General features: G+C 35.7%; 1 protein-coding gene across 3 annotated transcripts in view; it reads right to left on the bottom strand.

Moving 5' to 3' along the window:
- Nucleotides 1–24,147, bottom strand: part of SETDB2 (SET domain bifurcated histone lysine methyltransferase 2) — an 86,603-nt gene that overhangs the window by 50,455 nt on the left and 12,001 nt on the right. For 2 of the 3 annotated variants that reach the window (XM_063103508.1, XM_063103509.1), the window contains 5 exons: nucleotides 22,188–22,313; nucleotides 21,058–21,123; nucleotides 18,369–18,404; nucleotides 15,165–15,261; nucleotides 2,741–3,292 (listed from right to left, as the gene is read on the bottom strand). In XM_063103508.1, the coding sequence (XP_062959578.1) occupies nucleotides 2,741–3,292; nucleotides 15,165–15,261; nucleotides 18,369–18,404; nucleotides 21,058–21,123; nucleotides 22,188–22,313 (877 nt within the window). The remainder of the gene's footprint in view (nucleotides 1–2,740; nucleotides 3,293–15,164; nucleotides 15,262–18,368; nucleotides 18,405–21,057; nucleotides 21,124–22,187; nucleotides 22,314–24,147) is intronic. The other variant, XM_063103512.1, reaches the window with a different exon arrangement.

Genomic DNA, 24,147 nt, shown 5'->3' with positions numbered 1-24,147 from the left:
CATGACTCAGATATTTGAGCGCTTAATGTTGTCTGATATCTCTCTCAGATTTTCTTCCATGTCCTTGATTCTTTTTTCTTTCTTTTTGTCTGCTTGTGTTATTTCGAACAGCCCATCTTCAAGTTCAGAGGTTCTCTCTTCAACTTCGACAAGCCTGCTGGTTAAACTCTCCGTTGTGTTTTTTATTTTGCTGAATAACTTCTTCAGTTCAGCAAGTTCTGCTACATTTTTTTTCAGGACATTGATTTCTTTGTACATTTCCTCTTTCAGATCCTGTATACTTTTCTGCATTTCATCATGATGTCTAGCTGTGTTTTCTTGTATCTCATTTAGTTTCCTTAGAATTATCACTCGAAATTCCTTGTCAGTCATTTCAAGGGCTTCTTGTTCTGTAGGATCTAGAGTTTGAGATTTATTAACTTTTGGTGGTGTACTTTCTTGATTTTTTGTATTTCTGGTATCTTTTTTTTGATGTTTATTCATTGTGGCAGGGGGTTTCACAGTCCACCGGTTTGAGACTAATGAATAAGTAGGATGTTGCTGTGGTTGCCAATTTGGTATGGCTACCTCCGTGGCTGCTCAGTTGGCCTCTAGTGCCTTGTGTGTGTGGTTGCCTCGGGTCTTGGGCTTCTCCGGGGAGCCACCTTTCTGGTCAGCTTGGACTCTGCTGGGCTGGTGGATCACGTACCACAGGGTGTGTGATCGCTGTTGAGCTTTCACTTCCTGTGCAGGACTTCTCCCTGTTCCGTGTGCTCTGGCCCAGGCTGTTGGATCGTGCAGTGGCGACCCCACAGGGTGTGTGGTTTCTGTCGAGTCTCCGCCTCCCTGGCCGCACGTCTCCCCACTCTGTGCGCACTGTGCTGGGCTGGGGCGTGTCTTCTGCAACCCTCGTCTATCAGCTGGGCCTTCAAGACCCTGCTTGGCACCGCCTCGCCCAGGAAGTCTACCAGGTTTCTGCTTGGCACAGACGACCGGTCGCTCTGGGTGCCTTTGTAGCACTGTGTAGATCTTTCTCGGGACTTGTTCACCTTTGTATCCCCCCGGTATAAACCGAGTCTAGCGCCCGCCTGCAGCCAGCTCTCCGGCAGGTTCAAGCAGGCCTGGGAACTCTCCTACCACACTATTCCCAACCAGAAATTGGTTAGGCTTTTTTTCTGAACTGGTCGCCGCAGAGATGGTATCTGCCTCCCAGTAACAGGAAGTTTACCAGGGGCCGGGGTCCAGGGTGCGGTGGAGTGACAGTCGGCCCGTCTGTACTTCCTTGCCCTCCCAACACTGGCCGGGGACGCCCCACGCCACCAACCCGCCAGAGAACCGTGGAGGGAGTGGGAGGGGAGGCCGGTCTGCAGGCTCTGGAAAGCCCTGCGCCGGGCTAAGCAAGTGGGAGGGCTCAGTGGCGGCCGAGCCGGGCGGAGCTGCCTGGACCTGGGAAAATGGTGGCAGCCCCGGGGCGGTGAGTGGCCTGGTGATGCAGGTGGGAGCCGGGTGGGCATCTGCCACCCACAGGACTGGTCCAGGGGTCACTCACAGGGTTTTGCCAGGTCGGGTGTTCACTCTCTGTCTCTGGTTTGTCGCCTTTCCCATTCTCGGCCGCTGCCGTTTCAGGCTGTTCAGTCGCGGCGTGGCTCGGGCGCTCCCAGGAATCTTCTTTAATGCCGGCCTGAAACCTCAAATCCTGAATATGGCAGCTGGCCACCTTCAGCGTGGCCCCGGCCTCAGGGATCCTGTCTGCATCCACAGGAGCCCTGGCGCCGTGTTCCCTGTTTCGAGACTCGCTTTTGCAGGTAAGAAACAGTTCTTTTCCTACTCCACACTTCAACGCTGTTGCCTGTAATTGAGGCAGCCTCTCCTGCCGGGGGCAAAGTGGCGGTCAGCCCCCACGACCGGCCACCAGCAGCGGTCCTCCCTTAAGAGATGGCAAGAGGAAGGTCTACAAGTTTCCTGGCTGCCTGAGGCCCAGTGGCCGACTTTTCCACCTCAGCTACTCCGTGCCAGCCGCCGCAGCCACCGCCATCTTGAAAGTCCCTTTCCATAAACTTTTTGAAGCCCACTTATATAATACAGCTCCACTTTATATCCGCATACCTACAAACGCATATATATTACACATCCTTAAAACAAAATATTTTTCAAAGTCTTAATATATTAGAACATGTTTTCATTTTTTATGGAATATCAATATTATGATCAAGAGGATACTAGCAATAAAAGTTAACTTTCTAAAAAATTAGTCAGAAAATGATTTTTTTACATGATTTGTAAAAGTAAAATATAACGTATAACACAGTGGTTAAAAACATGGGTTCAAATCCTGGATCTACAATTTGTTTGCCCTATGATCTCTCTGATTTGACTTCTCTGCAATTCAATTTCCTCATTTGTAACACAGAGATATTACCCAACTCATGGGTTTTTGTGAAAATTAAATAAGAAAATGTATATAAACTACTTGTCAAAGTGCCTGGCACTGTTAAATGGCATTTGTTATAACTGCTATTATTATGATATGGTCCTAGATTATAAGAAATACTCATCCTTGGAAGAAATCATTTTCAAATTATTATATTTGGTGAAGAGTTTTCTTTCCTATTGCTAGTGAGAGTGCATCTTTCCATTTTAGACTCCTGGTGAACAGGTTTTAGAGAGAGAGACAGACAGACAAATTGACACATATCAGGACTTCTTGACAAGTGTCCCTACATTTAGAAGATTTTTTGAAATGCCACATTTTTCTACTCACATGTCTATGCAGCCCTCAGAACAGTCACATGAATCAGTAAACATGTTGGAAAAGCTGTTTAGATAATATGCTCGTGGCCACACAGTCTTTCTGTACTTAAACTGTGGAAGCTTTCTACTGTCAATTTCATTACAGAAAGAAACAGGCACCGATTCCACTCCATTGCTAATGTCTGCATCAGAAACAATTTCTTCTTGCCTTGGGTAATTCCGAGTCAACTGAACATAGGTATTGAAAGAAAAGTTATCTGTAAATAAAAAGTTACATTCTGTCTCAAGCAGGTAACGAAAAACTTCCTCCACGTTTCGTAGACTCCTTCCACAAGGGGTTTTATAACTCACATGGAGTGCTGAAGAATGAGAGTTTGTCTTCGCGTGTCGTCTTTGGAAGTGACATTTCATTGGTAGCTGCAGAGGGTTTTCTCCCTTGAAGGTTGGTGACATTTTCATTAGACAGGAACAGGAACAGTCATGACATTGGTAAGATGATTCTTTTTCTCCAAACTCTACAACTTTATTTTCCACAGTGAGAATTTCCTTATTTTCTGTAGATCTGTTAAAATAAATCATTTATTAGTATTTCAAATTGATAGTTCAATTCCCCATTTTTATAAAACACTGGTGGTAATTAGTTCCTATTATCTTCTTAGATAACACTAAAATAAGCCAGACTCTGAAATAAACATTTTAGTATGTTCAACAGCCATATAAAGATTATACCTAATCTCACAATACTCCAGGAAGTTATGATTATAGCTGTAACTTCCCGCTAGGTACTTCACAGCACCTAGCAAATTTAGAGTTTATTAGAGCATGCACTCTGATAAAGAGCTGGAAGAAAGGCTACAAGCTTTTTGCTTACAAAAAAACAGTAAAGGCTAGCTGAAAAATTATTTAGTTAGTCAAGAATCCTTTACATTGTTTGTTTGCCTTTAACTTTTTTTGTTTGTTTTTTTGTTGTATCTTTTGTGTTGTTTTTTTCTTAGTACATTTTTTTATTGGTTGTGAATATTCATGAGATACAAAGCTGATTGCCACCACTTGTGCCCTAGATGTGATGGTCAGATCCATACTGGCAGCATACCCATTATTGCAAATTGCAATTATACCCCGTGTCCCCCACCCAATTATCCCCGACCTCCCTCCCCATCCCCTTTCTGCCACTCCACTTTGTATCCCTAGGTATGCTCTCTCCCTCTGCAAGTCCAACACACCACTGTGGTCTTTCTTTCCTCCCTTCTTTCTCTCTTAGTTCCCACTTATGAGTGAGAACATGTGGTATTTATCCTTCTGTGCTTTGCTTATTTCACTCAACATAAGTTTCTCCAAGCTCATCCATGTAGTTGCAAATGGGAGAATTTCATTCTCTTTTAATTTTTTTCCATAATATGTAATCCACCTGATCATATTGACACATCTGAAAATGATGGCAAACTGATATTTTAACAAAATAAAAATCTATGAAGATTCTACTTGTTTGAAACTCAGCTTTAAACTTTCACAAAGAACCTGTTTTATGTAATATTTTCTATTTTTAGATGCCTGTTATGTATTGTAATATAGGTATTTTAGTGATTTTTTTATATTAACTGTACAAAGCAGCAGTGTCCAATAAAACTTTCTCACTGATGGAAATAATCTGCGCTGTTCAATATGGTTGTCACTGGACACATGTGGCTACTAAGCACTTTTAAATTGGCTAGTATGACCAAAGAACTGAACTTTAAGTTTTATCTAATTTTAATTAATTCAAATTAAATGCCACATGTAGCTGGTGGCCACCATATTAGATGTGTAGATATGGACTTTCCTCATCCTTTCTCCAGCTATACAGTAATCCTCTGCCTTAGTTCTACAATTTATTTAACTAGTTCACTATTTTCTCTAATCTTCAGCTATTACAAGTCATGATGTAATGATGTAATGAATAATCTTGTACATAACAATTTCATACATTTAAAGATATCACTGCAGAATACATTTCCAGAAGGTGGAATGCTTGGTCACAGTGTAAATGGATTAGTAATTTTGTTAATATGACTAAATTGCTCTCGATGGAGTCAGCCCCTTCAACAATACACGAAGAGTGCCTGCTTTCACAGAGCTTCATTAATCAACTGGATCTTGATGCTTTTGGATTTTGGACAATCTAATAGGTTAACAGATATATTATATTTTTAAATCTTTTAATGCTGAAAATGTCTGTTTCCAATTTGTCTGTTACCACTTTGATGAACATCCTCATACATAAATCCTTGACCAAATTCCTGATTATTACCTTAAGATACATTCCTTTAACAGGAATATTAGGTCAACAGTAATATGCATTAAGCAAAACTATAATTAGTAAAACTTTCAAACATACACATAAGAGTATATTTTTCTTGTAAAAAAGAAACTATACCGGGCCCCCATGTAGCTGTGAGAAATGCAAAATTCTTGGCACATAATGACTCTGTTCAAACCTCTGCACTAAATGACCACCAAACTCTGGCATGATTTCTAGCAGCAGCATAAGGCCATGTCCCCAGGATGACCCCATCCCCCTCTTACAATGCCTGCCTGAGAAAGCTCAAAGCTTCCAGGAGAATTTACTGTTTGCTCTAGCCAACACCTGACAATAAGCTGACCTCCCCTTTTTAGAGCATTTACTTTTAAAAAAAGGACTTACAATTGTGAACCTTTCTCCTGTCCTTTTGAGATTGATATCTACAGTATCTCCAACTCAGGAGTCTCTTTCTCAAACACCTGATAGCCATTCCTTTGAAATGTAATTATAAAATAAAGAAGGATGAGGCTTCTGTTTCCCAGTCTCTGTGGGAGGATGGAATCCTAATTGCCAGCCAGCAGACACAGCTGTCCTAATCACATTTACACTGACCCTTTGTAATTTTTAACTTGAGCCCCCAATTGTTCCCTGTCCATACTCCCTTACTGTCCTTTTAAAATGCCCGGTTGCTTCTCCACAAAGGAGTCTGGAGCGCAGCTCTGCCCCCTACTGTCAGTACATAGTAAGTGATATCTGTTTTCACCGCATTAACTAATGCCCACCTTTATCTTTGACATATCTTACCAAGCTTCAATAATTACCAAAAATTTTGCCCATTTTACGTCATCTATTCTCTTTCCCTCTTGCTCCTCCCTGAAACGAACACCCACTCTTTTTTCCTGAAGTATTTTAAAACAAATCCCAGACATCACATCTTTTTACCTGAAATAATTCAGTATGTATTTCCGACAAAGCTTTAGAAATAAACATCATCTCAGGGGCTGGCCTGTGGCTCACTTGGGAGAGTGTGGTGCTGATAACACCAAGGCCACGGGTTCGGATCCCTATATAGAGATGGCTGGTTAGCTCTCATGGGAGAGCATGGTGCTGACAACACCAAGGGTTAAGATCCCCTTACCAGTCATCTTAAAAAAAAAGAAAGAAAGAAATATACATCATCTTAATGGCCATCTTCACATTTTCCTGAATCCAAACAAATCCCACATGTTGTATTTGATTCAGATGTCTTTTATATCTCTTTAATTTCATAGCATTGTGGCCTAAGGCTACTGTTTCAAGGGAGCAGGGGTCGGGGGTGAAATGGAGGCTGCAAAACTAACAACCTTCTAATTCTATCACTCTTATTGAATTTTCTGGCTGGCATTCTTTTGTAAAGAAGAAATTTTCCTCACCAATTCTTGGGTTATCCTGACATACAATTCGGACAGGAAAGGCAGGATAAATGCTTGATTCTTTATTTACTACTACTCAGAATAATGAGTTGACTCCTAGCAACTGAAAAAGTGACTGATTTTTAAAATGTTATTAATAAATGTTATTATGAACTCATGGATTTTTACATATTTAATGTCCTTAAGTCAATTGTAGTGACTATTCTTTTTCATGTTCAAATTGTGCCATTTTTGGCCAGTGGGAGCTCCTTCAAGATTGTTCCTGTATCCTTCTAACACAACCACCAGTTTTTGATAGCAGTTTTGCTTTCTGTTACAGGATGCCCAGGTCTGGAATCAGATAATTATCTAAGGAACAATGGTTCCATTTAATAAGAAATGACATGTAGAGATCATAATCATGGTGCTAGGAGGCAGAAACATTTTAATCAACATAGACTCCCAAACTGCTTTCCAAAAAAGCTGAACCAATTTACACTCTCATAAGCACACATGAATGCTTTGTCTATCAGAATATTATTAATTTTTTACTCAACTTGATACATTAAAAAATAGTATTTTATTACTTCCTTAATTGGTTTTTCTATAAGTAATAAGAAGTTTGAACATAACTTCATGTTTATTGGTCTTTTTTTCCCCTCTGGTAAAATGTCTATTCATATACGTTGCCAATTTTTCTAAGGGGCATTTGTTCATTCATTCATCAAAGATTTCTTGAATGCCTGGTATGTGCTAGGTACAATGGAAATAATGATGACAGGAGATCCATAATCTCAAGAAGCTTATATTCTAGGCAGAGAACTAAGTATTTAAAATAAAGTGTAAATAATGTTATGGATACAGCTGTGATACAGGTCATGGAAACAAATATGGAAAGTCATCTAATCTTTATTATTTTTCTGACTTTTTATGGTTCTAATTTTATAATTAATTTTCCTATGGTTTAGGGGTACTATTTCACCTAGAACTTATTTTGATGTACCATGAAGTTCTAACTTAAATTTTCCAAATGATATCCAATTGTTCCAGAGTCATTTTTGAAGAAGTCCTTCTTTTACCTTATGGCCTCTGACAACTTAATCATAGGTTCTTATAAATACATAAACACATTCTCCTATTTTCTATGCTTATTTCATCTCTTGATCAAATTGTTAATTCTTATACCAGTATAACACTGTTTTTCATAGGCTGAAGGAAAATTTTGGTACTTCTCAGGGATGAAAGTCTTCCCTATTTTTCCTTCCAAACATGTTGTAGGTGTTTCCTGATCTTTTATCTTCTGAGATTAAATTTATAATAGCTTGTCAAGTTAAAAAATCCAAGTGCTGGGATTTCATATGGAATTAAATGGGATCTATAGATTTACTTGGGAAGAACTTACATTTTTATAATATTCAGTCTTCCCACCCAGAAACAAGGTAAGTTTATCTGTTCGTTAAAATCTTTATCTTCTTCACGTATATGTCTCTTGTGATTACTCCCAGCTATTTTATTTTTGGATAGTGTAAACAGGGATTTTATTTCATATTTTCTAACAGTATGGACTTTTGTATTTCTGTTTTATGTGATCATTTTACTAAACCCTCTTCTTAGCTTAATAGTTTTACACTTAAATCAGGTTTTCTAGATAGATGAGATTACCTATAAATAGTTTTACTTTGCACATTTCAATAATCATATTTTCTTTGATATTCTATTGTAGTGGCTGGAATTTCTAGAAAAATTTTGAATAACAATAATGATAGCAGGCATTCCTGTCATCTTCATTTGAAGGATATGCTTCTAAGGGTTTCATCAATATGAGAGATGTTGGATGTTGGTTTGAGAAATATCTTCTATTTCTAATAGCTCGTATTTCCTTTTTAAAATGTATTTTAGCATCTATTAGGATGAGATTTTTTCCTGTGTGCACCTTTGTAAAATAGATTGCCCAATATTAAATCATTCTTGCTTGACTAGTATAAATCCTACTTGGTCATCTCATTCTTTAACAATATCTCTTGATTAGAGTTGTTAATACTTTATTTAGAATCTCTATATCTATAATAATGATATCTAAACTTTTTAGGGCCATGAACCCCTTTGACAATCTGATGAAAGCTATGAACTCTCCCCCTCTAGAAATATGCTTTTTAACATAACACTTTGCATACAATTCAGAGGCTCCATAGATCTTATTTAAGGATTCATCTTTATTACAAATAAATCCATATTTACATGGTTTCCATGCCACTGCTATGTTTAAAATATCATATCTTACCCATTCTTAAATTCTACATTTTGACTCATCTTTTGGTAAGAGGATGTCTGAAAAAGTTTCCTGGAAGGGTATGAAGACTGTATATTTTCTGAGCCTTTGCAGAGGTTAAATTTGGTATATCCTGATTTTTGCTATTTTTTGTTTTTTGTCTTGGTACTTGTAAGATATTTATACTTTAGTATCGATATTAAAATGTTTTTAACCAATGTTTATCTATTAGTTATTTTCATTATTGTGATACTTGGTAAAGCATTTTACCTCCAGACTTGATATTTTCTTATACTCAAAAGTTATTGCCTTTGATTATTGCTTCTACTTCATTTATTCTAGCTTCTGGTGTTGTTTGTTTTACATTTTAATTCAGGATAAAACATGGCAGATTTTTCCAAAAGCAATGCTTTTGTAGTGCAGGTTTACATTAATTATTTTTTAATTTATTGAAAATATCTACATTTCATATTTATATAAATATCACATTTTTAAATGGAAAATATGTATTTTTATTTTCTAGGTGCGGAGACTCTGAGTCCTAGTTTAGACATGGTGATTTCCTCCATTTGAGATATGAGCAGCAGCACATTGGCCTTTATCTTACCATCTCTGTTTGAAATTTTTATGTTTTGTAAAGAACATTATAATATATGGATGATCTTGAAAATATTTCAGTAGCACTCACTGGAGTTATTAGTTTCCTATTAGTAGTTTCTTTTAAATATCCTCCTTAATGGAACACATAAATAAAATGTAGTATTTTTACATTACAGAAAACCAAACAAGAGTTAAAGGGAACAAAATAGACTATACACAGTTACATTATTAGATCTCAAAACCAATGCTGAGTAAGGCAAGTAAGAAGGTATGTATGACTGTTCATGTAAACTTAAAAAACTATAAGCAATAGTACTATATATTATCTGTGGATATATAGATGCAATATATATTTATGTGTATATTCATATATTAGGGGCTGGCCAGTTTGCTCAGTTGGTTAGAGCATTGTGTTATAATGCCAAGGTCAAGAGTTTGGACCCCGCACCAGCAACCACCAAAAATAAATATATTCTTATATTGGAAAAGAACTGAAAAAATAAATAATAATACTGATTGCTTCTAGGAAGGCAGATAGGGGCACAGAACTTCTGCTGGGAATTCGGGTATGGTTCTAACATACTAAAATGTTTTATTTTCATTTTAAAAAAGAGACTGGAAGCAAATACAATGGAATGTTAATAGCTGTTAATTCTGGATGGTATGAAAATGAATGTTATATTCCTTTATACATTCTCTATCTTTTAAATTTCTTCAAAAAATAGTAAAAAATATTGGATGAGAATGTAGCTAAAAGATTACTGTCAGTTCATCACTATCCATGGAGTACAATGTACCTAATGCACTAAAAATGAGGGGAAAAGTGGAAAAAAAAAAATAAGGTAAGATTATGTTTTCCTTAAGTAACTTTAATCCATTTTGGTGCTTTTGAATAATGTTGAGAGTTATACAACATAGTAAGAAATATATACTATAACCTACCTTTTGTTTTACTCTTCTATTTATTGTCTGTCTTCTTTGGCCTCGTCTACCTTAGTAATTATTTTTATTCCTTTATTTATTTATTTTAGTGTCCAATATTTCCTCATTTTTTTAAGCCACTGCCTGGATCTACTTGTTCCCTATTATTAGGTGCCAAGTTCCTTCTTACTTCTTTCTCTTATAAAACACTATAGTATACCCTGAACTCTGGGCACTTCTACTTGTTTATCTATCTGAGATCTACCCCCTTTTGTTTTGTTTCATTCAGGATTCATTGTAATAAATTCTCTTAGGTTTTCACAGTTCTGTTCTTTGTTTTGATATAGGCTACTCACTCTCAAGTTACTCATGCATCTATAGGGTTGTATAAATAGTAAACCGAATATTTCATTTCCTTTTTCAATTTGATTTAACCAAATAAATTATGTTTCAAATCAGATTGTGTAGTACCCTTTTATCCAAATGTCATTTTTGATTTCCTTCATTTCATCTATCATTTTTTTTTTTTTTTGGTTTCTATTTTGCCTTTTGGAGGAACAGAACATGAAATACTAATGTAGATGACTCAGTAAGTTCTTCTCTGAATATGAAGGAAATAACTTAGGGAATATGTGAAAGTTATCTGGGTTATCCTTAGTTCTTAAACAACTAATATTTGTACATTAGTTTACAATGTACTTTTACATAATTTCCTCATGTGACAATAAGTACAGCTCCAAGTTAGCCTTTACTGGAACAATATACAATTAGAACTACTTAGGACTAAAATTTGTAATAGAAAATATGCTGATAAAACTTGTAATTTGGAATTAAATAATTTAAGAGTCCAAGAAAGCCAACCCAATTTAAAGTAGTCTTCCTGTGGAGGGGGAGAGTGGAGTGGGGGGAAAAAAGTATTCTTCTTGTGACTAATTTAATAAAAATTAAGAGATACAAGGCTCTAGTTATTGAGCAATTAACAAAGGGAAAAATGTCCTTTTACATTTATTTCATTTTATAAAGAATTTATTTTATTTAAATATTTCTCTTAAATAATCTATATAGAAGAACTTCAAGGTTTTTTGTTTGCTTATTTTTAAATTTTTCTTGCGACTGACCAGTGTGGGGATATGAACCCTTGATGTTGGTATTACCAACACCATGTTCTAATCAACTGAGCTAAACGGTTATCCCTCTTATTACATTTAAGCTAACTGACCATCCCTCTTATTACACTGAATTAGAAAACAAGAACAAGAAAAACATGTAAATGAAACACTAGCATGAGCCTTCGAAATGATTCTTTTCTCATCTTTGCCTAGTTTTATTAAATAGATGGAAAAACCCAACTTACTAAAAGTCTCAGGAGTAAAGTAACCTAATTTCGTCCCCATTTTATGGAGATTAACTTTCTTTAGATGTGAACATTACTGGAAAAAAAGAAAAACAGAAGTAAAACCAATCCTATGCAAAGCATTGTAAACTTAGTTACTGACCCTACAAAAATGTAAAAATGCTAGAGGTAAACAAAGGATAAAGATGTAAGTATAGTTATCCAGTATTGTCTGCACCTGTTTGCCAGCCTCTGGGTAAGGGATTCTCAGTTTGTATGAGGGTTAATAACTGTTTTGTCACTAATCACCTTGAACTTCAAGGTAGAGCATGGCTTCAGAAACTGCCAATTGATTATCTAGCTTTTGACAAGGCTAAGGTAAAAAGCCATTTTATTTTTTATGACCTTTAAAGACGCTTATTTTAAAAAATGAATGTAAACTGTATTCATCTTAAAGACTGTAGTAGACACGTGAACTCAAGAATAAAATACTGAAAGCCTGTTTTCTATTAGAACTAAGATTTTCATCACTGGTTTTGCCATTGACAAATTGTATGACCTTGAGCAACTGAGCTAAGGTTGAGAACCCCTGGGTAAAGTTATTGACCATTTAGTTCACCGGTGTGCCTATAAGACTACTGCCCGCTAAGGGGTTTAACTACTAAAGTAAAATAAGTAATAAACTCATTATCTTCAGAGGACATACAAAAGGAATTACTTAAACATAATTCTGGTCAAGAATGAAATGTTGCCCTGGAATTCTTAATGGCAAAGGAAGAAAATCCTGAGCCTAATTTTTTTTTTTTTCCTGACCGGTAAGGGGATCGCAATCCTCGGCACGGTGTTCTCTGCACCATGCTCAGCCAGTGAGCGCACCGGCCATCCCTATATAGGACCCGAACCCACGGCCTTGGCGCTATCAGCGCCACACTCTCCTGAGTGAGCCACGGGGCCAGCCCATCCTGAGCCTAATTAAACATGTTCCTTCATCAGAGAAGATCTCAGAAAGTTCAACTCCAATTTAGATATGATCTCATGGACAAAGCCTCACACTGGAAATATAGAACAAGAGGGATAGGAGGTTCTAAGGAAACTAAGTTCTGATGATATAATCATGAATACTCCTAATGAGATAAGAAAGCAGTTAGAGAAAACAATTTAATTTCTCTAAGACACTCAGATTTTTAAAAGAATATGTATAAAAGAAAAGATGACTAATTATGAATACAAAATATTGGTATGAACCTGTAAGAAAAGTGTCACAAAGGCTCAAGCCTAATAAGAACTAAGGTTTCTAAAAATGCTGATAAAACAACAATTAGCTTTTTTTTAAAGCTATGCTTCGAACAAAAAAATAATCTGTTAGGGGAAAGATGGCATAAAGTTAACTGATAACAGAGAGAAGGAAGAATTTCTCAAAAACAGTTTTGCCTCTGTCTTTTCCATCTATAACTATGGCCCTCAAGTTGGAAAGACCAGACAAAAATGAAAAGAATTGAAGTCTCTGACAGTTAAAAAGAGGGTATTAGGACTCAAGTTTATTTAAACATGTTCAAGACTATGCCCAAAATAATTAAATACCAAGGTCTTGAAAAAACGTCAAATACAGAAGAATTAAAAAGTAGAAAAATTCTGTCCTGGTTTTTTTTTTTTTTTTTTTTTAAAAGAGAAGGGCAGATTTTAGAAAGTGAAGAATGGTTAGCTTAACATTGAGCTTTTAAATATTTCTAGAGGATGGTATCAAGTGTGTGACTTCTAAATACTTAGAATTTAAAAAGCCAACACTAGACACTGAATCAATAACTAGGTGAGAAAAGTCCAAATTAACTGAAGTTTCCTTTGTGATAAAGTCTTCAGTAAGTCTTGATAAAGTTTGGTAAAGCTATTGTGCTATAGCAGTGAACCTTGATTTCTCATGACAGCCTTGTGAGAGAGAAATGTAGGTGAGACAATAGTAGAGGTAAGTAAACTCACAGTTGGTTGAATAGTTCTTTCTAAAGAGTAATGAGTAATTTCTAGTAGTAATATCTACTAGTGAGCCAGCCACAAGGTTTTGTCTTTGTTCATGTCCTATTCAATATTGTTTTCAATGACCATAATAAAGACTAAAAAGCTTATTTATTTGTACAAGATGTTACACTAGAAAGGACAGAAAATATTAAAGAGATCCAAAATTCAAAAAGATTCTGATACACTGGTTTAATGAGCTTAAACCAAAAAGTGATACTTAAAAGGAATAAACTAACTCCTACATTTAGGCTTAAAATACAATTATCTAAATATAAGATGGGGAAGAGCTTGTTTGATGGTAATTTACATGAAAAAGAATCTTATATTTTACTGAATTAGAGTGAGTGAATCTGTTTTTAAAAATTAATGAAATTTTATGCTGCATATTAGAAGGTCTGAATATCCAGAAAAAAATTGTTTTGAGATCTACTGAAATGGCAAAAGGAGTTAAAAAGTGTGAACTCAGGAGTTATAAAAAGTGTTACAAGTGTTTTAAAATTAAGGAGTTATAAAAGTGTGAACTCAGCTTTCTCTGGGAGCATTTTAAAGTAAGTTTTATGGGTCTTTTAGACTCACTCGAACTGTAATGACATCTCTAATATTTGTAAATACAAATCATATATAATAGTGTCTATCTACAACTCTCACAGACACTAAAATGAAAAAAGAAAAAAAATCTATAATGAGAAATTTTGTCAATTTAATGTTTACCTAAAAAGACAAATGAAATTAGGGCAACAATGTAAGAACTTTCTTTCTCAAGACACTTTTTTGTTTTTTGAAACTATATTTTCTGGGCCGGCCCGTGGCTCACTCGGTAGAGTGCGGTGCTGATAACACCAAGGCCACGGGTTCGGATCCTATATAGGGATGGCCGGTTTGCTCAGTGGCTGAGCGTGGTGCTGACAACACCAAGCCAAGGGTTGAGATCCCCTTACCGGTCATCTTTAAAAAAAAAAAAAAAAAAAGAAACTATATTTTCTGCTCTAGCACAAAATACTTTCAGAAACTTCCTTTTAAATAGTCCTTGAAGATTTTGGTACGGGCATAACCTACTAAAAATACATAAAAAACCAAGTATAAGAGTGTCAGATTCCCTCTTGTACAATTCTTCTTCATGCTGAGGAATCTTTACTGAAATTAATGGTAAAAGGAGAAAGGGAAGATCAGAAAAATTTAGCCTATTCCCATAAACTTTCTGACATTACTTTAGAATTGTTATGCATTTAAAAAACTGAATTGAAAAAGAAGAAACAAAATTAAAAAAAAAAAAAATTGAATTAATACTGAAAGAAACACTTTTGACCATTTTTAATCCTCCGAATAATCCAGGGGAGGGAGAAAAAGCCAACTTAGCAGATTTCAGTTTTTTAATAAAATACACAAAGACACCTGAAGTTAATATTTTTCAAAAGACTTGATTTCCTAGAGATATGAACAAATAAGTAACCTATTAAGGGACTCATAAACTTTATCCTACATAAGAATACTAAAATTTACAACTTTTAAAGCTTTAATGAGGAAAAAACCTTATTTATATATTTTATCTATTCTAATGTCAAATGATTTAGAAAGAGTAAATCTCTTTCTAGGAGCAAAAGCATTAACAACATAAGTAACTTATATACATACAGAAATGTATAGTCTTCTGGAAAGGAGGTTTCATATGATGTAGAAGGAAACGCATTTGATTTGTTTTCCTGTTCATCCTGAGTCACAGACGTATGACCTACATGAAAAAAATACAAATGTGAGTAACAAGTACATCAAGTTAAAAATCATTCACTATAATATTCATAATATATTCATTGACTAGAGATTCTGCCCATACAGAGCACTAAAATTTGCAAACATATTAAGATTTCAAGATTGAGCCAGAACATTAGGTGCCAGAATTTTCAAAAACCTTAAGAAAATAATATAGGATTAAAAAAAACCACTTAGGATAGAAGAGATTTCTACAGGAGAAACTTTAAGATGGCTTGAACTTGAGCTGAATTTTAATCAACAAAGTGAACATCAAGTACCCCTACTTCTGCTTGTATTTTACAGAAAAATAACACAACTTTCCAAGGCTCTATAAAAGGCTTAGAAAATGAAAAATTTATGTACCTTTTGTTTTCTCACTGCTGTATAACTATCTATGGGGAGGTGGCATATGAGGTATTTGGGTACCTCTTCAGATCTGTTTTTTCATATTTTTTCATGTATCTTTTAATCTCATTTCTTGTTTCTTCTTTTTCTTAATTTTATATTTCACCTATTCTTACCCTCTAACATGACTACACTATAGAAATAAAGCTGTGTATAGTATTTAATATAAAAAGCTATAGATTTCCTGTTCTTATTTTGAAAAGTGGATATGTGGAATATTCTGTTTGGTTTAAAACTTTTCTTTATGTGCTGACTTCTTCCTGTGCACTGCGGAACCATAAGAAAAAAAGTGATTCTTATCCTGCCTTAGACTACTGTCTTGCTGTTAAAGAAAAAAATATTCAATAATACTTGTTAAAGCACAGTAAGGCAGACTTCAGGACCATCTCTATAGATATAAGGACCACTGCAGTTGGATTTTGCAGTTACAGAGGGAGACTGGGCTCTAAAGATGCATAAAACCTACTTACAGTAAGGGCAAGTGGGAATTTATAGCCAAGAAGCAGGCTGGGGGTCAGAGGATGGAAAAATTACTAAGAGGAAACATCAGGGATAAAAGGGGATTCTGGTTAAAGTGAACCAACAGGATTCTTGCTGAAGACAACCCAGGGTGATCAGACATCACCTGGGGATGATGGAGTATGAGGAATCTGATCAGATATTTACGGTGCTCAGATATCAAGAGTGATAAGGTATTGAAGGTGGTGGGGCATCATGCTTAAGTGACTTAGGGTTCTTGCTAAAACTGGATTTTTACAAGGAATTACAGTAGTCCTCCCTTTATCCTTGGGTGATATGTTCCAAGACCCCTAGTGGATATATAAAATTGTGGATAGTATTGAACTCTACACACACTATGTTTTTTCCTATACATAATACCTATGATAAAGTTTAATTTATAATTAGGCATAGTAAGAAACTAACAATAACTAATAATAGAATTATAACAATAACCCTAATAAAAGTTATGTGAATGTGGTCTCTCTCTCTCTCTCAAAATCTTATTGTACTGTATTCACTCTTTTTCTTGTGATGTGTCAATCTGATAACCGAGATAGCTACTAAGTGACTAACAGGTGGGTGGCGTATACAGTATGGATATGCTGAGCAAAGGGATGATTCACATCCTGAGCAGGACAGAGTGGGATGGTGCAAGATTTCAACATACTACTCAGAATACTGCACGATTTAAAACTTATAAATTATTTATTTCTGGAATTTTCCATTTAACATTTTCAAACCAAGTTGATTGCGGGTAACTGAAACTGCAGAAAGTGAAACCGCGGATAAGGGGGGACTACTGTTCTCAGGTGGGCCAAGGAGAAGGTTCAGAGGCCTGACTAAAATTTGGTCAAGCAAAGAATCACTGTCATAACATTGGACCTTTATGCAGACCAGTCTTACTAAAAACAAGACCAAAAATTTAAGTAAATAAAAGAATATTTTAAGTTGTAATCCAAAGCCACTTCTTGGCTAATTGGAAAACAAATATCCCTCTTTAATTATCGAGGAAAAGAAAGAAGGTTCAAAATCTGATAGTTGAGGAGAGCTCTAATAACTGATTAGAAATTAAATAAATTTTACAAATTAAGAATTTCTGATTTGTTTCCCAGCTAATTTCTTTGTGTGAGTTATATAAATCTATATTAACAAATATGAACAAAACAAATATATATAAGCATAGTTAGAAATAAAATTATCTGAAAAACATGGACATTTAAAATTAATTAGATAAGGAAAGAAGGGGAAATAATTCCTCTCAAGAAAGTAATCCCTTGTTTGCGGACACAGCAAATATTTATGGGGTTAAACGTAAGCAAGGAAAATAAAGGTAATTAGTGGTTTATAACAGCCTGGGGAGCTCTAAACTGGATCTAGGATGGCTTGTTTTGACTTCAACACCAGGTCCTTCTACTTCTCTCAGTCTCAATATTCCTTTTAAAATAAATCTAGCATGAAACTTTATTACTAGAAGGTTTTTAATCCTTACATTTGCCAGCAATGTCAATTATATAACTCTCCTCAATTACTTACTTACTTAAAAATACTTCACCACCACTGGCAAATACACAGACTTTTATTTTGATAAATCTGTTAAATTTCAGATGAACTATACAAAAATATAAAATTATAACATTCAGCATTTCTACTGAAGAAATTACAACTTTAAAAGACACAAAACAAAAACGCAACTTACTTTTAGTGGAAAATAAGTTGTTTAAGAAAGAAAAATACGTTGTTTAGAATTAATTCCTTGTTACCAGCTCTTCGTAACAAGAGAGGTTAAAAGCTTCTTTCTTGCAAAACTAAAGTAATCCCTTAAGGGTGTGTTGATTCTGAAAGGGTACAGATGTGCCACAGTGGCAGGCAGAATCAACAAATGCAGGAAGAGACTTTCTCTGAACTACATTTACCTGTTTAAAAACAGATTCTCCAAAATAAAAACTCAATTGTCATAAATCCCTTCCCCTGGAAGTTTCATCTACCAGGAAAGACTGACTCTTACCACAAGAAAGCACAGGAAGTGGGCATCATACCTAGACATTTTCACAAACTATCATATCTCCCATCTATTTTCCTCAGGGTCCACTTATATTTCAAAACTCATTTGTGTTTCCAGAAAGGCCACTCCACCCCTCCCTTTCCCCTATTAAGTTGGTATAATAAGCTCTGAAATCTCACCGCTGCTTTGGGTATTCACTTCTTTCTGTGATGTTCCTGTGCACATAAAATTAAAAGTTAATAAATTTGTCTGCCTTTTCTCCTGTCAATCTGTGTTTCATCAGTTTAATTCACAGCCCCCATCACAGCCACTGAGATAGAGAAAAAGTTTTTCCTTCCCTACAATTCCAAGTGTAAATGAACGACACTATGAAAGGGAGACTGTTTTCTTCAAGAACCTAGTCTTGTAAAACTATACTTTAGCTACTGAAATTGAGAATAATTTTGAATAACAGGTTTCTTTAAAATAGATGGTGATACTAGACTGTATTCTCAGAGATTTAAAAGCCTTATGGCTCCAAATTATGGCAGTAAAACAAAAATTATTAAAGTTTGTTGACAGTGTATTATTCCATTTTTGTTGCTTACAACAAAATATCTGAGACTGGGTGTACTTTATAAAGAAAACGAAATTTATTGCTTACTGTTTCTGGGGCTGGGAAGCCAAAGGTGGCGGTGACGGGGGGGGGGGGGGGGGGGGCGGGGGGGACGACTCTCCTCTTCTTTTAAAGCCCTCAGAACACACCCCTAACCACCATTTTTAATCCATTCACTACAGCATGGTTCTGCAATTCAATCACCTCTTCAAGGTTCCACCTTTCAATTACCACAATAGGATTTCCCACCTTCTTCACAAAGTGGGGGATAAGTTTCTAATACATAAAACGTGGGGGACACAATTCAAATTCAGTGAGTTTTGGGAGTACATATTTCAATCCACTACAACAATGTCTAACAGCATTAATTAAATAAAATCTAGTAAATGTACTTTCTCAACACTTAAGCAAATTTATGATAGACTAAGATTTATGGAATGGTGATTCTGATAAAAATAACTTCTCAATTTTTCTTTTTCTAATCTTGGTACATGTAACATAATAAAAAATATATAATGGGTCTCTGCCCTGGTTCCTTACACAAAGTTCCTAAAATCCTTGTAACTTCCTGAGTGATAGGGGTGATAGAAACATCTTCTGTTATAATATTTGGTCTTAGTTCCCAGTTCCTGACACAAGAGCTTCTAAGACCTTTGGAATCTCTGGAGTGATGAGTAGCTTTTGTATGCTAATAAGGTAATTGTGACTGGGATCCCTAGACAGCTTCAGAATGGGGACTAGTCATCAGAATGACCAAGGGACTATTAAAGGGTGGGAACTTTCAGCCTTAACCACCCTCCTTCCCCCATCTCCAGGGTGGGGAGGGAGGCAGGATATTAAGTTAATTGCCAATGGCCAATTATTTCACCAATCATGCCTATGTAATGAGACCTCCACAAAATCCCTAAATGATGGAGTTCAGAGAGTTTCCAGGTGAATGCATCTACATGCTGGGAGGGTGGCACACCCCAATACTCCACAGGGACAGAACCTCCTACACTCAGGGCCTTACCACACATCATCCTATGTACCTCTTCATCTGGCTGTTCATTTGTATCCTTTACAATAAACTGGTAATAGTAAATAAAGTGTTCATTTCTCTGAGTTCTGTGAGCCATTATATAACAAATTACCAAACCTGAGGAGGGGGTTGTGAGAACCCCTGATTTGTAGCCAACTCAATCAGAACTACTAGAGGCCCAGGCTTGTGATTGGCATCTGAAGTGGTGAGCAAATCTTGTGGGACTGAACACTTAAACTGTGAGGTCTATGCTAACTCTGGGTAGTTAGTGTCATAATTGAAATAAATTGCAGGACACCCTGTAGGTGTCCACAGAAAATGGGACAATTGCTTGGTAAGAAAAACCCACACATCTGGTATCAGAAGTGTGTGAGTAGAGAAACAGTTTTCTTTACTACATTATCTGTAATCCTTCTAAACTGAATTTGTTTAGCGCCTGAAAGACCAATGTTCTAAAAGCAATCTAGAAATGATAAATTTATCCACCAATTTATTTATATCAGAATATACCCTTCTAGTACTGTTCTTCTCAGAAAGCAAGTTTAATAGTGGTTTAGAGTCTTAGAATTCTATTTGCCCTCTTTATATGAGGTTTTCTGAAGACACACACTGTGGATTAAATGTCCCCCCAAACTCATTGAGACTTAATCCCTACTGTGACATTAAGAAGGTGGGAAATCCTGTTACAGTAACTAAAAGGTGGAGCCTTGAATAGGTGATTAGATTGTGGGGAACATGCCCTAGTAAACAGATTAATTCATTGATGGTTTAATTGTAGTCATAGGTGTGGTTCTTAGGGCTTTAAAGAGAGTGAAGTTAAGTCTCTCTCTCTTGCATCCTCTTGCCACATGACTTCCTTGCACCCGCTGGCGGCCCTTTTCTGCCGTGAGTAGAAGCAGCCAAAGGCCTACACCACATCCAGCTTTCCCAGAATCATGAACCAAATAAGCTTCTTTCCTTTATAAAGAACCCAGTTTCAGGTATTCTGCTGTAGCAACACAAAAAACGGACTAACACAACACACATCTGCCCATGCTTTCCCTAAGAGGCTTAGTAGGGTGTGCATTTCCTATTTCTGGATGGGTAGGACTTGTCATTTAACAAAAGAAACTGTGATTTATATAATTTAATAATGTGGATCTTATATTTTACTTATAATTATCTTTAATTAATCTGACATATTAAGGGTGGCCTACTTCATGGCAAGAAAATACCAGAGAATACTTTAGATTGGGATAAGAGATGTACATACCCTTTATCAATGTTGAACTGTTACTTATAGTTGCCTCATTCACTAGAATCATTGCTTGGATATATTCTGTTAAGGAAGGAAAAATAGAAATGAATGGTGCCAGCTACTGTGCTAAACAATTTACATATTTTATTTCATTTACTCTTTACAACTCCCCTGAGAGGTTATTATGACTGTCTGCATCAGAGACAAAGAAACTGAGGCTCAAAGGTTAAGCTATTTATTCCAGGTCACTCAGCTAGAAAGTAGCAGAACTGGATTCAAACCTAGATATGTCTGACTCATGAAGGACTGAGAAGGAATATTAAGATGAAAAATAGTATCATAGTACCAGTTTTTTTTGCCAAAAACATAATGTCATAAGAACACCCAGAAATTAAGAATAGTCTGGGGAAAATTTTTCTTTAAAACCCTATGTCCTATTCCCGTACCAGCCAGCTGCCAAAAAACAAATGAATGAACGAAACCCCCAAATATCCTGATGGACTGAAGGAGGATTCCACATTAAAACCTTAAGTTTTACAACCAACCAGAGTTGAAGAAAAATAAATAGAAAAATAAAAACTTGGATGACTGAACTGACTGCCTACATAGAACACAAGTTTTGCTTTCAGCAGACTAGTAAAGCAAGTTCTGTTTAGAGGGCAAAATATAGTTCTATGTATTTTTTTAGATTAGTTGTCTCCGAATAATGGGGTAATAGATAATTTTTCTTTGTTATATTTTTCTATATGTGCCAAATGTTGTACAATGAAAGATATTACTTTTGTAACATTTCTCCTCCCTGCCACACACACACACACACAAAAGATATAAAGGTTAAAAAAAAAAAAAAAAAAAAAAGATAAAACGAAGGGAAAAAAGTAGACTGAGATTTAAAAAACAAAAAATTCAGTGGCTGTTATTCACAAGTAATCACATTCACTCTTACAAAATGTCCATGGTATGGTAAAAGCAAGTTTTCATAGAAGCAGAGTACAAAAAAAAGCAAATAAAATTGATGTTAGGTTCTTAGAAAACAAATCATTTGACTTTTAAAATAAACAATAATATTGTAAATAGAATTATACTGTGTTGCCAGTAGGCAATATTTAGTATTAAATGTATTGAAAGTTTTTATTGCTTTAGACCTTTATTTGTGGCTGACCCATCTTTGATCTTTTGCTTCAGTGACTGCAGCACATTTTGCACTTGTTCAAATATGAAGTCTATTTTTCCATCGTCTTCCAGCTTCATCCAGAAAGCTTTTGCATCACCTAAAATAGAAATAAGTAAATTGCCAAAGAGTTTAATAGAAATAGACTGTAATTTCCCTAAGGCACATATTACAGAAAAATCTACCTGGTTTCTAAATAAAATCAAGATTCTATTGGTCTGTCACTTTCCTTAAGAAAAAAGATTTTGATCATGTCTCCTTATAAAGAGCTAGAAACAATATGATCTAAGTATCTCACCTATTTCTGCTAACTTAAAAAATTCATTGAAAACTTTAGTGACATTATTTCTTGAAAACAGAAGAAATGACTTCACTCTAGAGTGGTAGTAGGGCATACATATAGATATACATGCATTTTTAAAGTTTCAGGGATATAATCTCCACTGAGTATAGAAAAAGATGGTTTCAGAATGAAACATCTGAATGATTGCTGAAATAACTAAATGTTCAACAGTATTGCTTTTCAAAAAGCCTTTTTCAATTTCATGAAACAAAATGTTTAAAGATTTTACAGATAAAGTTATATAAATGAGCCAACATTTTCTGATTCCCAGACAGCTAACACCTTAATCAAAATTCCCTTTGAGCTGTCTGGTTAGCACAGTTGATTAGAGCATGGTACTGGTAACACCAAGGTCTAGAATTCTATCCCTGTGCTGGTCAGCTGCCAAAAAAAAAAAAAAAAAATCTTTGAGAAATAATCCTTTCAAAGTTGGAAACAGAATATGAGAAAGGCAATTAAAATAAATTGGCAAAAGCCAAATATCATGTTTAAAAACAAAGATACCTAAAATGTTAAACACAATTTGTAAAACGTTAAAATTAATGTATAAAATTATTTCAAGTTAATAAGGCCTTAAGCTAAGGAGGGACATCATAACTGCATTTTAGAAAGGTCACTTGGGTAATCACTGAAAGTATGAATGAGCAGAAAGCACAGATAATTTTTAAAAAATAAATTTTCCTTAATAAAAATTAAACCCAGAACCTCTGAGTTTAGCAATGGAAAGAGCATCTTCAAAGGAAAGAGGCCTAGACCTCAGAGTCCCAACTCCAGGTGGAAAGTCACTTTACTCAAAGAGGATCTCTGGCTAATGAGAGCTGCTGCTACCACAGTGGACTTGGGAGGGGTGATATTTCCCTGTCAACACTCTGGCCCAACGTGTAGTACATAAGACTAAGCCTACTTTTAATTCCCCATAGCACAGCTCAAGCAAGGTTTCAAGATTTGAAACAAACGTAATGTGAGAAGACAAAATGGATGAGAAATAGTACTTAAGAGGCAGATAGGGGCCATGACATGGAGGGCCTTGTGTGCCATGCTAAGCAACTTTACTTTTATATAGAAGGCTACTCAAGAGGTGCAAGCATCTTATGATGTTATTAGATATGTCTCTCAGAAAAATCACCCAGGTGGCAGTGAGAGAAGTCAGGAATGATTTCCATTTTTCTGCCTGAGGCAACCATATGGACAATAATGCTGTTCACTGAGGTAGAGAATAAAGTTAGAGGGACAGTGAGAAATTTAAGTAGGGAGAGTCTAATTGTGCAAACTGTATACACAAGCTTTAGAGTAAAGTCTAGTTCAGAAACACAAATTTGGGAGTCAAATAGCATACAAAAGCTTGCTAAAGCCAGAGAAGATGTGATTCCTTAGGGAGACCATATAGACTAAGAAGAAAGAGTCTTCTGTAGAACATCAACATATAAGGGATGAATATAAGGAAAAGGAATGATGAAGACCAAGAAGGTGAAAAGGAAACCTAAGAGGGTAATATCTCAATTTTCAAGGGACGAACAGGAGTGGTGACTAACAATCTAGGTTTTGGAGTTCAGATATATTTGGGTTTGAATCCCAGTACTGCCACTTAGTA

The sequence above is a fragment of the Cynocephalus volans genome, chromosome 7 (genome assembly GCF_027409185.1).
Source record: "Cynocephalus volans isolate mCynVol1 chromosome 7, mCynVol1.pri, whole genome shotgun sequence".
Taxonomy (NCBI): Eukaryota; Metazoa; Chordata; class Mammalia; order Dermoptera; family Cynocephalidae; genus Cynocephalus; species Cynocephalus volans.
The sequence above is the reverse complement of the archived record's forward strand: the minus strand, read 5'-3'. Positions and strand labels throughout refer to the sequence as shown.